Source organism: Sphaerodactylus townsendi, linkage group LG01 (assembly GCF_021028975.2).
Source record: "Sphaerodactylus townsendi isolate TG3544 linkage group LG01, MPM_Stown_v2.3, whole genome shotgun sequence".
NCBI lineage: Eukaryota > Metazoa > Chordata > Lepidosauria > Squamata > Sphaerodactylidae > Sphaerodactylus > Sphaerodactylus townsendi.
The window spans coordinates 127364019-127382478 of NC_059425.1; the positions used below are offsets into that span (position 1 = coordinate 127364019).

At 43.1% G+C, this 18460-nt stretch overlaps 1 protein-coding gene across 2 annotated transcripts in view; it reads left to right on the plus strand.

The window, feature by feature from the left end:
- Positions 1–1247: 1247 nt before the first annotated feature.
- ASCC3 (activating signal cointegrator 1 complex subunit 3) overlaps positions 1248–18460 on the plus strand; it is a 280545-nt gene continuing 263332 nt past the window's right edge. The window contains exons 1-3 of one of the 2 annotated variants that reach the window (XM_048493913.1): positions 1248–1308; positions 10497–10648; positions 16825–16975. In XM_048493913.1, coding sequence (XP_048349870.1) covers positions 10559–10648; positions 16825–16975 — 241 coding nt within the window. In that variant the 5' untranslated portion in view covers positions 1248–1308; positions 10497–10558. Of the gene's footprint in view, positions 1309–9517; positions 9601–10496; positions 10649–16824; positions 16976–18460 lie in introns of those variants that run through there. The other variant, XM_048493903.1, reaches the window with a different exon arrangement.

Here is an 18460-nt window from a genome sequence, read left to right on the forward strand (position 1 = left end):
TGTCTCTCTTACCTTGTTCCTGGTCAAATGCTTTTGGAACCAGAAAATGGCTGGGAACAGCCTGGAACGGGCATTAAATGAATTAGAGGGCCACAACAAGCAGTGGCATGCATTAGCTACAATCTAGAACAAAAAGCGCAAAGACAATCTCCCTCTCTTACCCTGTTCCAAGCCAAAATGCCTTCGGAGACAGGAAATGACTCGGAACAAGAATTAAACAAAGTAGAGGGCTACAACAAAAAGTGGCATGGATTAGTGGCACTCTAGAATGGCATTAAATTAATTAGAGGGCCACAACAAACAAAGGTATGCATTAGAGGCACTCCAGAACGAGACTGTAGTTCTGGAGAGCTGCTAATACGTGCCATTGTTGTTGTGGCCCTCTAATTTGTTAAAACCTGTTGTTGTGGCCCTCTAATTTGTTAAAACCTGTTCCAGGCCATTCTCTGGCTCTGAAGGCATTTTGGCCCAGAACGGGGTAAGAAAGGCAGGTTGTCTTTGCGGGTTCTGGAGTGCCTCTAACGCATGCCACAATTTTTTGTAATCCTCTAACTCGTTTAATGCCTGTTCTGGGCCGTTCTGGGCTTTTATTTGCTGTTCTGGAGGCATTTTTGGCCTGGAAAGGTTTAATAAATGCACGTTGTTTGTGCCTTTTTTTGTTCTAGATTGTAGTTCTGGAGTGCCTAATGTATTCCACAGGTTTTTTTGCAATCCTCTAACTGTTTTAATGCCTGTTCTTGGCTGTTCCGGCTTTTATCCTGTCTCCTTAAAAACAAGTTTTGGTTCAAATTGACCCCTATCTCTGCGGGATTCGAAAGAAAATAATTTGAAGACATACAGCAGGCTCCTAGGATTTTCTGTGCATTGAGTAACTACCAAAAATAGTGGCGCCCTTATAACAAATTTAGAGATACTGCAGAAGCACATCTACGGTGCATTACACTTCATTTTGCATACATGTGTGTTTGTGTGCAACGAAACTGGAATGACAAAAACTCAGGCGCATCATTCTAAACAGGTCACTCAGGAAAACGAAACAGAAACCTAGAACCTTCTGAAGACGCAACACTCCGCTGCGAGGAGCGTCATTTAGAAACACAGAACACACAGGTGCCCATCTAGACGCCGCAGAGAAGCGACCCTCCCCGCATGGGTGAGCCGGCAAACGCCAGTGGAAGCAAGAAAACGCGCCTGCGCAGAGAAGGGAACCCGGAAGCGGCTTGCTGGAAATAGTAGCGCCAGAAGGGGGCGGGAGGAGGGGAAGAGGCAGAAGTGTGCGTGGCCGGAGCCGGTAGGGAAGCCAGGAAGGTGAGTGAAGTCCTGAACAGCTGGCCTTAGGGCTGAGCTGGGAACGCGAAATCAGAGAGAAAAGCAAATGTTAGCTAATCCTACTCCTTGCGTGCTGTTCTGAAGGTGATTCCTTCCGAATTCAGTAGGGCTTCCTTGCAAGTAAGGACAGCACAGGATTGGGACTGGAAATCTGGACCCTTTGCGCTTTCCTTTCCTAGCCACGTTTCCCCGGAAGCCACTCCCCCTGAATTGAATGGGACTCAAGCTAGTGAGCCTGACATCCCAAGCCTGAGCACGTTAAGTTAGAAACGGGCCCAGCTGGACATGTTCCCAAGTACCATACCAAGTATGTTTTTATAATAAGTTGGTTTCCAAGTTTCCTATAGTGTTTCAAAGATGAATTTTTTTTGGAGGTAATGATAAGAAATCTGTTTCATTCCAAAATAGGTTTATTCATTAGTTGTGCAACTTATATGTCTGATTAAAGATTTCCTGAACTTAGAATAAACTCTGTCTCCATGTATGATATCTGTACTAAACACAGCAGTGGGACTTTCCTTGTACAGAGAGCTTTTGAAATAACCAGATATGAAGAATAATGGCAAGCAAATAAAATAAACAATGCCAGCTCCCCACTAACTAAAAACTGCTTCCACTTTTCTAGAGTTGTGCTGAGGCTGCATTTGGGGGGGGGGGGAGATGATGGGCTGTTGCAGTAACTGAAAAGTTAACTACTACATAGGCACTTTTTGCAGGGTGGGGGTGAGTATCAAAAGTCTCTTCTTTCAGGTTCTACCTTGGGTTGTAGGTACATAGTCCACAGCCAGAGAATGGCCTCTCAGCAGGGACCTAGGTAAGGGTTGTTTTTTTTTTCATGGGTTCAACCCCAAAGATTGCTTAAAGGGAAAAGGACTTAAAACTGATTTTAAGTACTTTCCCCTTTAAGAAATATGTGAAGGCTTCACAAGAGACCAGCTTGCAGGGAGGGAGAGGGAAACTCGCCCCTCTGGCGGCGGAGGGGGGCTGCTGCCATCTCCCTGCCTAGCAGCCGGAGGATGAGAGAAACTTGCTCCTTGGCTGCTAGGCACTGGCATGGAGTCGGTGGTAGTGGCGGGGTGGTAGTGGCGGCGGAGAGGGGCCGCTGCCATCTCCCTGCCTAGCAGCCGGAGGGTGAAGGAAACTTGCCCTTCGGCTGCTAGGCACTGGCATGGGGTCGGCGGCAGTGGTGGCGGCGGGGGGCCGCCGCCGCCGCCTCCCTGCCTAGCAGCCAGAGGGCGAGGGAAACTTGCCCTTTGCGATGGGCCAAACAGCCATGTTTGGAGGCTCCCCTTTTCTTTTCCCAGTTTTCCAAATAGATTGGGAGGGAGCTGAGATTTTTCAGGCTAGCAAAACTAATTACATGTTAGTAGTAAGTTACTTAAAATCCACTTTACAGTAACTTCTAAATGCAACAGAAAAGAGAACAAAGAGCCCCCCTCCTTTAAATAAAGCCTTTGAAGGCTGAAATAGGATGGGCAGAGATGCAGCCAGTTCTTTTCAGTTGCTTGATAAGAGCTTTGATTTCAGTTGCTTGATAAGAGATTTGATTGCAAAATTCTTTTGGCTTAAATTTCATAGAGTTTGGAGCAATTCCCTCCAGCTTGGGGGGGGCGGAGCTTGGGGAGGTGTGGTCAGGCCTGGGGGTGGGGCCCTGCCCCCTGAACCCACCCATACAAATTTTGTACCTACGTCACTGCCTCTCAGTCTGAAATAATTAAAAGTTGTGTTTTTGTAATAATTAAAAGGAGTTGTGTTTTTCACCGCCCAGAGCCCCTAGAGGATGGGGCGGTATAAAAGTTTAATAAATAAATAAATAAATAAGATTTTGGAAATTATGGTGTTAATGCAGAACTGAGGGGAAGTTGCTGGGACACCTGATAAAATAGAGGCATAAACTTTAGGACCTGCTGGTAAATGGGTTCATTCGTACATATGAAAGCTACTGCCACTGTAATATGTTTTATTTATTCTTATACGTGCCTTTTTCCCCACTAACACACCTAAAACAATTCACAGAAAATATGAAAATACACTTTATTTAGAGAAACCAATGGGTTGTTCTTATTTATTTATTTAGGTTTATTCCCCAGCCTTTACAACTGTCTCCAGTGTCTGATTTGACAGGTGCCTGAATGTTAGCCAAAGGCTCTTCCCCTCTGGTCCAGCCCAGACTTTAACAGGTTTCCATTTTTAAAAAAGTTTCTTGGAAAAGACATTTCATCTAAATATGTTTTTTCATCATAAGTAACTTTGCAACTGATGTTGGACTAAAGTAGCATGATGCTGAGAATCTTATATAATTAAAAATGTAACAAGTAGTTGAAATGTAACAAGTAGCTGAGTATTGTTCATAATGTGCAAATTTGGACACTACTATATGAACTTTTGTATATAGTCACTGTATTTTAAATAATTTTTATTTCAAAATTGACCTGATTTAGATGAAAACAGAAGATTACAAATTGGCTACAAAGTTTGACAAAATGTGCTTTGTAACCCTGCTGTCTCTGACTCAACTTCTTTATTCTTTTTCTTTGCAATCTTAGGGCACCTTTGCACATGCAGAATAATGCACTTTCAATCCACTTTGCAGCTGGATTTTGCTGTGAGGAATAGCAATTGTGAAAGTGGATTGAAAGTGCATTATTCTGCATGTGTGAAAGTGCCCTTACTCATGATTCAATATTGCATCTGTCCCCAGCCTAACTAATTAGGATTTCAAACCAGACTGTGAGGCACATGAGCAAATCCTAGTGAAGGAAGAACCTTTTCAGTGTTAATCCGTGGGTAGTGTATGTGTAACTAATTCTGAATCATGATCAAGGCTAAGAAGAGGAAAATGGTATAATTTCTACCAGAGGAGGAAAGGGATCATTCCGAAGGCTGGCTCCTATTTTGCCAGCTGTACAAGGGAGCCAGTGATAGGTTTTCATTAATCCAGAGCCTTTCTCCAACTGCTTGCTTGCTTGTTTTTAAAAATACCTATTATTGTAACAAAAGTATGTCCTTTTTTTTAAAAAAAGGTCTATATTGCTTTAAGTTGGTGGTGTATATTATGTAATGAGTTGAGTACTTTGTGAAGGCAGGCTTTGGAACCTTCTTCACAGGAATATTGAAGGCTGTGCTGTCCATTCCTTTTTATGTAGCGTGGTGTTAATTATAAACTCTGCAAAATGTACTTATTAAATGTGACTGTCAGTGACATTTCAGTTGGGATTCTCTGAAGAATCTAGGTAGCGTTTTTATCATTAATTCTTGTTTATTAAGCCATGGTGCAAGGCATAAGAACGTAAGAACATAAGAACAAGCCAGCTGGATCAGACCAGAGTCCATCTAGTCCAGCTCTCTGCTACTCGCAGTGGCCCACCAGGTGCCTTTGGGAGCTCACATGCAGGATGTGAAAGCAATGGCCTTCTGCGGCTGTTGCTCCCGAGCACCTGGTCTGTTAAGGCATTTGCAATCTCAGATCAAAGAGGATCAAGATTGGTAGCCATAAATCGACTTCTCCTCCATAAATCTGTCCAAGTCCCTTTTAAAGCTATCCAGGTTAGTGGCCATCACCACCTCCTGTGGCAGCATATTCCAAACACCAATCACACGTTGTGTGAAGAAATGTTTCCTTTGATTAGTCCTAATTCTTCCCCCCAGCATTTTCAATGAATGCCCCCTGGTTCTAGTATTGTGAGAAAGAGAGAAAAAGTTCTCTCTGTCAACATTTTCTACCCCATGCATAATTTTATAGACTTCAATCATATCCCCCCTCAGAAGTCTCCTCTCCAAACTAAAGAGTCCCAAACGCTGCAGCCTCTTTTCATAAGGAAGGTGCTCCAGTCCCTGAATCATCCTTGTTGCCCTTCTCTGCACTTTTTCTATCTCCTCAATATTCTTTTTGAGATGCGGCGACCAGAACTGGACACAGTACTCCAAGTGCGGTCGCACCACTCCTTTATATAAGGGCATGACAATCTTTGCAGTTTTATTCTCAATTCCTTTCCTAATTATCCCCAGCATACAAAAGGGCAACTTTTTTTCTATCTGATGCAGTATGACCTAACTATAGTTGTAGCATAAAACTCCTAAAATAATCAACCTAACCACGCAATATACGTTTATACTTTTATAATACATTTATATTACATTTATAATATTGCCTGTATTGAAATGCTGTAATATTGATTTTGGAAAACTGACAACTGAAGTAGTACTTGGTAAATTTCATTCACACTGAGTAATATTAGTGGCAATGCAGTGTATACCTACTAGAGGGTAATCCCCATGAAATCTGTTGCTAAGTACACATGCAAAAATGGTGCTACTAAACACTGTGTGAAGTATGCTTTCTTTCAGTTTTAGAATTATATTTTCTCTTGAAATGTATACAGCCCTAAGATCCTACAGCTTTGACTCTAAAGCTGCATTGGGCTTGTTGGGATTAACTGTTCTAGAAATGACATTTGGTGTCTTAGAGCAGCCAAGAGAAATGGCTTTATCTCCCTGTTCCCAATAGTTCTGTTGTTTACTTGTGAAGCTCTGGGAGAAAAAAGTCTTTCTTGTTTTGCTACTCAACTTTGAAGCCATCCTAAAGGATTCTGAAGGCTCATGGATAAATTCTCCACCCTTTTCCCCTTGTAAACTTGTGGCTTTGCATTAACGAAATTGTTTCCTATGTGCTGTTTGAAAGCTTGTCTGTCGGCCAGCATAATGATGTGCAACAAAAGAAGTGTTGACAACCAGGAGCTCTGAAGTTATAATTGTGGTTTAATTTCTATGTGAATTAAGAGGTTCTTTCCCAAATCCATGTTTGTTGCTTACACAAACATTGTTTTTCCTTTGTGTACTGTAGCATGGACTATTCGTATAAAGTTAACTGGCAAGATACAGGTTCCAAAGAGAAAGGAAAAAATAAGATCATCTTTAATACAAAAATTTAATTTAAAAATGGTTCGCCTGGAGGCAGAGGACATCTTGATAGGTGTTTTCCAACCAGTTAACAGGGAGGCAGGAACTCAAATCTTGTCACTTCCTGTATAACTGCTTGGTTGCCCATATTGATCCCCAGTATTTTTCCTGTCTCAGCAGGGAGAGCAGCGTTCTGAACAAGCTCCTCTTTGTTCAGAATTTTCCTTTTACCTTCCCTTTGTGTGTTTAAGTGTGGTTAGTCTTACTTGTGATTCCCTGTCTGTTGTCCCTTGCCTGCCAGCGAGAAAACCCTTGGCCTCAATAGCCTTGGAGAATTTTCTCTGCTTTCCGCCAAAACTAGCCTGCAAGATGGTTGCTCGGTCCTTCTCCCCCTCCAAGGACCTCAGCTGAGAGGACCAGAGCAGCCTTAAGGGCTTCGTGCTCCGACCAGGCCGCCCCAGCCCTGCCAGCTTCAAAAAAGACTCCCTCTAAATCCTGCGAGCTGCACAGCAAAAAGCCTTGCCGCATCAGACCCTAGATGGCGCAAACGGTGGGAAAGGACAGCGGCTCGGCAGCTAGCACCAGGAGAATGGTCCATTGGTTACTTACTGAGAAGGGGCCTTCTGGAAGGACAGGAGAACATCTTGGCCTTCCCCGGATCTCCAACAGTTGCTCCACACTCTTTCTCAAGCCTGGTTAGAATTACTTGGTTAATGTTAATTGTTACCATTATTGGTCCTGTTATGTCGCTTCCTGGTTTCCTGTTGTGTTGGAAGTGCTGTTACTGCTTTGACAGTTGTCTACTGAGGATCAAGATGGGCGACCAAGCAGTTATACAGGAAGTGTCAAGATTTGAGTTCCTGCCTCCCTGATAACCGGTTGGAAAACACCCATCAAGATGTCCTCCTATCCTTCCAGGAGAAAGCCCCTTCTCGTTAAGCAACTGAGTAATAGGAACTTTTTCATTTTGAAAAAAAAATCTGTAAAAGGAACTTATTTGACCACTTTAAGAACATAAAATGCTTCATTCATAACTTATTAACTTGTTAACATATTTAGTATTATTTGTCATAGTTGTGTTGATCTGGGTAGGCTGGGATAGTCAGATCTCAGAAGCCAAGCAGTGTCAGCTCTGGTTAGTACTTGGATGGGAAGTCACCAAGAACTGTGGGGTTTTTACATAGAGACAGGCGATGGAAAATGACCTCTATTTGTCACTTGCCTTGAAAATTCTATGAGGTTGCCATAAGCTGGCTGTACTTTGATTGTGCTTTCCACTGCCATTTGGCATAGTTATGGTGTTTAAACATTTTGGGCAGTCCTTTGCAGTGTTTCATGCTTGTCATTCCATTTAAGCCAATAGCTTTAGAAAGGTATACTTCTTCTTAGGACTGCATTGTTAGTTTTGCTTAAAATTCTCCAGATACCCAAAATGACAGACATTTACAAATTATGACCCCCTGTGCTACCCACCTTCACACACTTAAAACACAGGGGAAATAAAAAATGAAACCATTTTTTAAAATAAAGATTATTTAGAAACAGGTTTCATGTCTTCTATACATATATAAAGGAGTATTAACAGACAATACTGGCTTTAACGACGATTTTTGAGTTTGTAGTATTGTCAAACACCACAGTTGGTTTTGGAGGGTTTTCTGGGCTGTGTGGCAGTGGTCTGGTGGATTTTGTTCCTAACGTTTCACCTGCATCTGTGGCATCTTCGAGGTGTATCACAGAGAAAAGTCTGTTTCTCACTGTGTCTAAGTGAAAAGGGAAAGTTTAGTGTGGTATATTGTCCATGTCCCAGGGTGGGGAACCAATTATTAACTGTTTGGGTGGGACTTGCTATGCAGAGGTGTGGTTGAGTGAATTGTATTGCAGGTGGGGTTATCAGTCCATTTTTAATGTGACCACGGCCACAGCCCAGAAAACCCTCCAGAACCAGTTGAATCCGGCCGTGAAAGCCTTCAACAATACATTAAACACCATAGTGTTTTGTGTGATGATGTGTGGAGGCTCGCTTACCAATGACCACTGACTCAGTTTTTGTTGGAATAAACTTTGGACGCAGCCCATTTTATTAATAAGCAATGTTGGAAGTTGGGCGAACATAAGGGGCACATCCTGACCCCTTGGGCAGCAAGCCTGCTGAACCCGGAACCCACTGGCTGCTCTTGCGTGGACCTACTGACCTCACTGCAGAGCAGCAGGTCCGAGGTCCTGTCGCCCGGCTTGCTTGTGCCATTGAAGGGGTGCCCTCTCTTGATCCCTTGTACCTGCCACGATTGAGGTCCGGCGCTGTGCAGGGGCTTTCTTATTCCCTTTCAGTTTTGGCACCATGGCCTAGCAATGCGCACAACTGGCCTAATGCCAGCCAAGGACAGCCTAGACCTACTGAGAGCCTACCCCACTAAAAGTCCCAACTAAACCAAGAACTGCTAATTAACCATCTAGTAAACCTGTTTATTGTTTAAACAAGTAAGTAACTATCAAATGTAATAATACCCCTTATGAAACTATCAATTAGAAAACCTAAGCAAACTACTCAATCAACTACCTGTCAACAATAAAACAATTAACAATTAACTGAGCCCTTCGGGGGAGGGCAGTCTATAAACCCAATAAATAATAATAATAACTTTTTAAAAAAATATTATTTTTAAAAATTAATTTATTTAAACTGCAGAAGACCACTATGAGAATACAACAGGGAAACAAGAATTTTTTTTTAAGTAAACTGTAGATTTAACAATGGGGGAGGAGAGAAAAAAACAGTCTTATCTCCCCAGCCCCGTTAAAGGTAACCCCACCCCCTTAAAATGGCTACCGAGGCCAAGCATCAGCCCGCCAAAAAAATGGCCGCCAAAGCTCTGAACCCAGCTCTAACGCCCGTCGTGAAAAGACAGTTGAGGGGGAAAAGAGGGCTTCAAGAATCTCGCAGGCAATCCCTGTCTGCCGCCTCAACTGTTCCGCGTGTGGAACTAAAGGAGATAGGAGGGAAAACGTCCGCTGAACCGACGGGCCTGACTCTGCGCCCATTCGCCGCCCCCACCCACTCCAAAGGCTACCGCAATAACTCCCCCCAAGCCTAATAGCCTTTGCTCTTGAAGCCGCCGTGGCTAGGCTCAATCGGACTGAACACGCGGCCGCAAAGGGAGAGCAAGAACGAGCAACTCCTCCACTCGTCTAATTGCTCCATTGGCCTCCACAGAAACCGAAGCTAGCCGGGCGCTTCCTTATATAAGCGCGCCCGAGCTCCCTTGTCACGTGACGAGGCCCTCATCACGTGACTATGAACCCGGCACAGCCTCACTCCTGTTTCCGGACTTCCTTCGTTCTCACCCACCCCAGCCGCAACGGCGGCCCCGGGTAAGTCCGGGGCCGCGTTTTATATTAATGCTGACTAAATTTAATCCTATTTGAACATTAAGCGTATTTGAAAAATATGTTGTGCATGTCTAGTATGTACATCAATTAAAGTTCTCTATTGCTGCTGGTAGCGTTACATAAAACCTTTCATATTAATACAGTTCTTACAAAGCATGTTTAATGGAACTTTGTATTAAAAACATTTAAAAGTGCACTGTTATTTGAGACCAAGACAGAATCCTGCTGGCCTGGACCAAACCAGTGGTCCAGGTAGTCTCGCATCCTGTGTCACATAGCAACCAACCAAGTGCCTTGAAGGGCCAATAGGCAGGGCATAGAGGCCAATCCTTCCCCTGATTTTAAGTGTTCTCCCAAATTTCAAACTTTTCAGCGGGGGGGGGGGGGGCACAGGTTGCACCTGCAAAGAGAAAGGCTGTTTTTTACTGACCCTCCGTTCATATTTCTTGTGTTTCTCCTTGTTACAAATCAGTTATAAAGACTTTCCTGATGTACTGGTTTTCAGTGCTAGAAATTCTTTGTCTAGGAAACTAGATACATTTATCTAGGAAACTAAAATACATTTGTTAACCACATTGGTAGTGTGATGGTAGCTATTTGTTCATGTAGAAGTGAAGGTAGGGCGGAGCTTTGGAAAACAACGAACCCGTTTCATTTCAGCTATTTTTGTTCTTTTGATGAACTTTGCTCCTGCTTTAAAAAATACCTGACAAATCTATATTGTAAATTTTCAAGAAACAGAAAATTGTCTTTACTTACTACATCTCAATGTCTTTTACTTGGCTGGCTGGCTAAATAGTGTCTTTGTCTTTCCTTTTATCTGAAAAAGTTTCTACAGAATTGACAAAGCTTTATTTTGATTTTGTTATTCTCTTTAGGAATTTGCATGTTGGAGAGCAATGTTAATCTCTCATCGTATGGATCACTGAATGGATAATAAATGGCCCTTCCTCGGCTAACAGGAGCTCTGCGCTCCTTTTCAAATATCACTAAACAAGATGATTATATTGAAGAATCTGCTGACTTAACGGTAATTAGTCTTTAATAAAATGTACATATTGGGAAATATTTGCTTTGATTTATCTACTTAAAGAACGCAACACATTTTGCCACAAGCTGTGCATTTATTGCATATCTTAATGTTTGGGAAAGCTCAGATAGGAGATGTTGGTGCCTAAAGGGGGAGCCTATAGTGTTATGAGATCCCTTTAATTCAAAAAAATATTTTGAAGATTTGGCATGAGAAAACTCTGCACCTAATTTTTCCTCTCTTGTTTCATGACATGTGCTGCTCTCAGTAGGACAAAGAATGATATTCTGTGAAATGGTTCTGGCCTGCAGTATGGCCAACTGCTATGTTGTAGAGAATTTGGTGTTTTCTTTAAGTTATTTTGTAATATCTATATTCTGTAGGTGGTTTGCTGCTTTATCACAGTTTGGTGATGCAGATCGGTGTTGGTAGATTAATGTTTAGCCCAGTGGTTCCCAACCTTTGTTCACTCATGTACCCCTTGGCAACCCATTTCCCTAAAATTATGCCCCCATATTAACAAAATGTTTCTAATTAATACAGTTGCTGCAAATAAATGACCCAATAATGGATTAAACTGCAAATATATGACCCAGTAATGGATTAAAAGCAGTGGAATAATAAGATGAGCAACCAGTGCACGTATATTTACACTCAAACCTCAAAAGATAAAATGAGCTCAAGTTCATAATTAATATAAAACTATATATATTGCATATACTTTTTTATATTTCATTTATTAACACTTGAAATCTTTAAAATATTTTGATATTTATAAAAACCCACAATAAGTGTTCAATGCCATCCTGAAGCTTGTTTTGAGGTGTTTAGTTACTTGAAATCAGGTTCACTTGTTGAAAGATACAGTCTTAAATCTGGAACTACGTTCAGCTTACTATGTTTTTTTTTTAAATGAAGGAACAAGCAGAGAAAGCTCTCTCTGCCAGCTCCATATTTGTAAATGGCAACAGAAACTCAAGTACCTTGTTAGAAAGGACCTAATATTATCATTTCTATTACTCTATCAAAGGGTACTAAAACAAGGGAAAATGTCTTCAGTCTCAGAGCTTTGATATACTACTTACTGTTCTCATAAATAAGCAAGCCATATCATACTTAATTCTCCCATCATTAAAAATAATCTAAAAATATATTTGTTATGTTTGCAGTGACTTCCTGCCATTTACACTGGCCAATCTTAATTGTTGTTATGCAAGAGAATAAATGGGCACGAACCAAACATTGAAAACAGAAATAGTAAATCCAGTGGGAAACCACTTCAACTTCCCAGAATACTCAATTACAGACTTTAAACAGTCTTTAAAATGACTACTTCTAGTTCTCTGGAATGTAATTTTTTTCTCTGAAGATGCAAACTACAAACCCAGGGAATTTCCCTCTCTCATTGTCCCTGAGTTACAGCTCAATTTTATACAGCCTACAAACCAGCAACATTATGTGCTAAGTAACATTTGGGCAATAGTGAAATCTCTTCTTATTGGCTTTGTTAAGTTGATGTTTTAAGATGCTCATGAATATGCTAAATGCTAATGGAACAGGCTGCCTGGATCATTCATTGGCTTACTTATACTGTGACTTGACCTCCTCAATGGGGACCCAAAGCTTAAATTGTTTTTCTCCTCTTTTTATCTTCACAACAACAGTGTGAGGCAGGTTAGCTGAGAATGTGTGACTGGTGTAGGGTCACCCAGAAAACTTCCACGGGATAGTAAGGAGTTGAACCTGAGTCTTAGCAGACGAGGTGCTTGGGAGCATCAGCAGAAGGCCACTGCTTTCACATCCTGCATGTGAGCTCCCAAAGGCATCTGGTGGGCCACTGCGAGTAGCAGAGTGCTGGACTAGATGGACTCTGGTCTAATCCAGCAGGCTAGTTCTTATGTTCTTAAAAACTTGAAAAGTCTTGAAAACTGTAATCTGATGCTCTTAACAGTATCTGAGTGGTGAGCAGTCAGTTTGGCGGGTACTTTGCATTGCGTCCAGGGATTACTAGAACTCAGGTTTTCAGCCTACATAGTTTCCTGAGTCGAGAGGGAGCATAGAAATTAGGGTAGGATAAGCAATTAGGGTAGCGAAACTGAACTAAGGGCTAAATCCACGTTACATGCAAACATGTAATGTTCCGAGTCCCTATTTTAAAAATGGTAAAGTGGGGAAATAGAGAGAGGAAAGAGAGAAACAGGGAGACAGAAAGAGATAGAGGAAGAGGAAGAGAGAGAAAAAGAGAAACACAGAGAGAAAGAGATCAGGTTCCCCTCCATCCCAACCTGACAGTCTTCCATGTGACTGGGTGCCATAGTCGGGTCTCTCTGTTCAGCTACAGGCTGAGCTTCCCTGCAGGGTCTTGTGGCGCACTTTTCAGGCAGCGCGAAAGAGCACACATGCAGCTGACCCATTGCTGAATGGAGAGACTTGACGACGTCGCCCAGGCTCCGCTGCAGCTCAGGAACACCCATTGTCCCTCTGCCTAACAGTCCCCTTTGCCCAGTGGTGTGCTGTTACAAAATAGTATCTGGCCCTGGCCTTCCATCCCCCAACCAAACTCCCCCACCCCCCACCGAACTTCCCCCACCGCTACCAGTTCAGCAAACCTTTCCTCTGAGGCCCCATCTGAGCAGCACAAGGGCAGCAACACACTTGGTGTAGGGACAAGACCAGGGAAGGATTCCCACCCCCAGTGTGTTGCCAGCCAGAGGGAGTCTCAGAGGAAATTTAGCTGTATTTTAAAATGCACCTGATTTTCCTCTGTCCCTTTGAGCTGTGCCATGTCTCAGCCTCTAGTGTGTTACCAACCCAGCTGTGGCGCTGCTCAGACTGACGGAGGAAAGTTAGGTACATTTTAAAATGCAGCTAGCTTTTCCCTTAGACTCCCTTTGAATAGTTCTGTGGCTGGTAATTATTGTGGGCGGAGTTTGGCAGTGGGCATGGCAGAAGGCAGGGAGAGTTCAGCCAGGGGTAGGGGGAGTTCAGCTGGGGGCACAGGAGGGGAAGAGAATGCACCCGCACGTGATGCAGATGAATGACACCTGGGTTTTCTGGCCCTTCTGCCCCCCTAGAAACACCATTGTCCATGCCTCTGAAAATTCTCTGCCACCTGAAAAAAGAAATCTCTGAAGCCATCCTACCTCATACAGGATCATCATCAGGTGCCTTCACAGTGTACTGCCCCAGCACACATGACTGAAACCATACCTCACTTCCTTTTGGAGGTGGTATCTGATTGATTCCTATGCTGATTAAAAAAGCTGTGCCCTGGGGGCTGGAAGTTTCCTGGCACACTTTAGGGAACCTGGGAAGGGGGTGTACGTGTCCACCTTTTCCCTCTATTACATTATTTAAAGTACCCTCAAACATTCTGATGCATACCCTAAGTTGGGAACCACAGCTTTAGCTTAATAGTTTCCAATTAAACCTTTTTTTGTTTTTAAAGGCCATGGCATGAAGGCTGAGCTCAGAATCTTCTTTGGGAATGGAAAACCCAAACTTTTAACCAATAGCAGACAGTTGTGAAGCACAAGACATGCTAGCAGAAACAGCTCAGCAACTGAATCAGCCTTTGCCAAATAGTCACATCTTTGTACAGAGTAAATTACAAAGAAACAAATTGGTGTCTGAAAATTTGATATTGAAATATTGTCTACACCTACACCTACCCAATCTCTTCAGGACTGATTCTGATTTCTTGCATGTCAGTATAAGCAGCCCTTGATTTTTCTGGTTCATGATCGGGAACATGTTCCTCAATTATTTAGTAAGATTGTCACATGGACTGTAAAGAACAAATGGTCAAGGATTGGATGTAGATAGTGTTTTTTGTATCCATTATAAGATCATGTTTTATGGCACAAGCTACCAACTGTAGACAGTTGACTTTATGACATCACATTCCTGAGAGAGGTAGCTATGGCAGTCAGGTGCAGGAAAAGCAGTCAGGAGTCGTGTGGTACTTTTAAAGACTTAAGAGACTTGCTGTGACATAAGTGTTCATGGATTAGAGATCATTTCATCAAGTTCATGCGTTATCTAGGCTAGGGCAAGGGTCTGCAACTTGCGGCTCTCGAGATGTTCAAGGACTACAATTCCCATCAGACCAATTGGCCATGCTGGCAGGGGCTGATGGGATTTGTAGTCCATGAACATCCGGAGAGCCGCAGGTTGCAAACTCCTGGGCTAGGGCATATAATAGTACTTCTATGCCAATAAAGGCTTGCTGCAAAATATAATAGTGCTGTTTTATGCAGAGCTACTCTAGTCTAAACTTGTTGAAACCAGTGGGGTTAGACTGGAGTAACTCTGTATGGAATTATGCTGCTAGTGAATGCAATGGGAATCTATTGAGTGTAGCAAATCTTAGTTTGTCTTGTGTAATGTGTGAGACAGCTCTCATGGCTCTTGATGTTATAGACTGCCTATTCATCATCAGTTTGAGTCGGGTACTGTAATGGATGCACAGATTTGCAGCACAAGAAAAGTTTTGTGAACTGATTTTATTATCACCTTCATCTGTCACTTACATTAGTGATTAGATGACTTAAATGGAATCTGTACAACAGAACATACACAAAGACTTGGATTGAATTTAGTGAGTTGGATCCAAACTTCTGCAAGTGGAATTTGCAGAAAGTTTCCTTGCCATCTTCTTTCTCTTGCTTCATGTGTTCTTGGAAAAACCTGCTCCTGAAAGGTGGGGAAATGTGGGAACAGTATGGGTAGTGGCATTGAAAATTTAGACAAGTGTAGCCAAAGATTGATCTTCTTTGCACAGATTTGTGGAAACCTGATTTCTGCTAATTCCTTCTCATAACTTCGGCACTTTGCAACCTATTCCATGTTGTTGCCTTTGGCAAGCTCTACTCATTAATGACAGGTACAACCCAGCGTTTTCTGAAAAACAAAAAGTTATTTTTTTGCTGTTAACTATTTATTTGTGTAATTTTGTATCCTGTCCAATTGAAAATAAAACTTCAAGTGAGAATTAATCTGCCGCCAGTTCCTGGACCTTCTTTTTTCCTCCTTCTGAAGCTGCTTGTGACTGAAGTCAGCTGGGCAGCACCTGGGCTCCACTCTGTTCCTGTCCCTGTCACATGTGGCTGGCCAGTGGCGCTCTAGAGGAGGGCACCTCCAACTGCAAGAGAGGCTGTCAAGCTGGGCCAATCTTCCCATCCGCTGCTGCCCTCTGCTTGACTGCACTCTCTGGGCCCTGCTGCTTGGTGCCTGTGGTGCTCTCTGCTCAAGCAACCTCTGGTGGAGCGAAGCTGCAGACCTCTTGCAGCCTGACTCTGCGTGATTTACTCACTTTGCAGCCACTTGAAGCATGCTCTGTGGGGTCACCACCAAATCTGGCTGGGCATGCCAGGGAGTGAAAACATGGCTGGGCACGAGTTGCAGTCCTAAACTGGCTTCTCAGGGACTGCGCCAATTCCATCTTAGGCGTTGGGCAGGCAATGCTCCTGTGCATGGCAGCCAGGCTTGGCTCCCAACAAAGCGCTCCAGTTCAGCGGCTCCATACTTTGGAGGAGGGGTGTCATCCCAAGGCTGCCGTAACAGTCCTTGGTGGACCTAGAGCCAACTCTTCACCCTCCACCCCCAATCTAAGGAGGCTGCATTCCTGGCTGCAGGTGCCATGAGCTCTGCCTCCTGGTGCCCAAAGCCGCTGGAAAGTTGGCCCTCCTCCACTAGGCAGCTGAGGCAAAAACAGTCAGGCCTCATCCCACTGCGTCTTTCCAGAAAGGCAAGTAGGGTGCACACTGGCTTCAGTTCTGCCCCTGGGGGCTTTTTCTTCCTCCTGCCCTAGAGCCAAGTCAGAATCTTGGCCAAATTGGCTGTTAGAACATGAGTATGGAATGCTGATTTCTTTCCATGCTGGGGTGATTCTTTCTTGGGGAGGAAAGGGAGAGGTGGGAAGAGATATGTCCTGGACTGGGGGAAGGAGGGCGGGCAGGCCCCCTCCAATCTTTTCCCCAAGGAAATATTTTTAAATGTAGAAGCACCTACTTTGGCCTAACAACTTCTGACAGCATTTTTATCTTTTCGGGAGACAGGGTATAAGAATTAACAGATATTTTAGTGTTTGGAAGATTTGAAAACACATTTTTTCTAGCATTATGGCCAATCTGCCTATTCAAAGAAATGTTCTAACTAATATTGTTTGTGTTCAGAACAAAAGATCCAACTTACAAGAACAGTTATTGCACTCTGATATTAGCTGGAAGAAAATAGTGAAATTTATTGATGAAAATTCAGGGAAGGACAAACAACAATCTCTACATGGAGATTTAAGGACAATATTTCAAGCTGCCAAAGAATTAGGTAAGTAATAACTTACAGTTAGACTGGTTATTAGACTTGATACTGTGTTATCCTGTTTGCAAAGGAGTCCATAAAAGCTACAAGCCCACATGCATTGTTATGAGTTTATCCGCCTATGCATACCTGTGCTGTGTTGTTTGTAGTGCAGATACGTTTGTGTGCAGATACGTTTGTAACAATAGTGCAAATACATTTGTAGCAATAGACTACAGATGTGTTATCAACCTGCATTATCATCTTAGTGACTGAGCCACCTGGAAAGGCTTCAGTAGGCAGGTCTGAAGTGAGATCCACTGCACTTGCCTACATTTCCATTTAAGGTTCTTTAAACCAGCTCAGTATTGTCTACTGTGACTAGAAACAGGCCTTCAAAGGTCCCGGACAAAATGGTTCCCCCCAATCCTTGCTGTCTCAGATTTTTAAAGGGAGATGCCATCGATTTAACCTGCCATCTTCTGTGGTTGCATAGATGCTTGCATAGGTGTTTTGCTGCTAAGCAATTCCTCATCACCAAAGCTTCCTACACATTTTAGTCTAGTATATTTTGGGCAAAGCTATATTATATCTCTGATCTGGACTGTTTTTGAACCGTGGTATGGCTCATTCATGCCCTATTTGACTATTCTACAGTGCACAAATAAAAAAGCACTTGTTTGTAACTGGTCCTGCTCAGCTGAAACCTGAGTAGTTCTTTTGAGAGCAAGTGACGTTTAATCCTGTGATGCTGGTGGTATGTTTTGTCTGTGACTGTTCAGACTACAGACCCATTGGGAGATCTTGCAGTAGAAGACTTCAGATTTCAATTCGGCTTTGCCTCAGTGAATTGACTTTGCTTCAGGAACTGCTGTAAGTCCCTCTATGCAGAGCTTCTCTTGAGACTGCGACGGAATCTTCAGTTGGTCCAGAGTGCTGCAGCTAGGATCCGTACAGGAATGTCTTTGGAATCAAAGATAAAACCAGTGCTCTGCCATCTGCAGTGACTCCCAGATGAGCACTGAATCCAGTTCAAGGTTTTGGTGTTGACCTTCAGTGCCCAAAACAGCCTGGGAGTGTCCTACCTATGGGACCATCTCTCTTGATATTCCACCCCTCCCCCACTTCCTGGAGGGAGGATTTGGGCGTCTTAGTTGATCGTTACATGGGAATGTCAACTCAATGCATGGCAGCTGTGAAAAAGGCAAACTCTATACTGGGGATAATTAGGAAAGGAGTTGATAATAAAACTGCAAGGATTGTCATGCCCATATATAAAGCCATGGTGCGACCGCACTTGGAGTTCTGTGTTCAGTTCTGGTCGCCACAAAAAGGATATCGAAGAGATAGAAAAAGTGCAGAGAAGGGCAACGAGGATGATTGAAGGATTGGAGCACCTTCCTTATGAGGAGAGGCTGCAGCGTTTGGGACTCTTTAGTTTGGTGAGGAGACATCTGAGAGGGGATATGATTGAAGTCTATAAAATTATGCATGGGGTAGAAAATGTTGTCA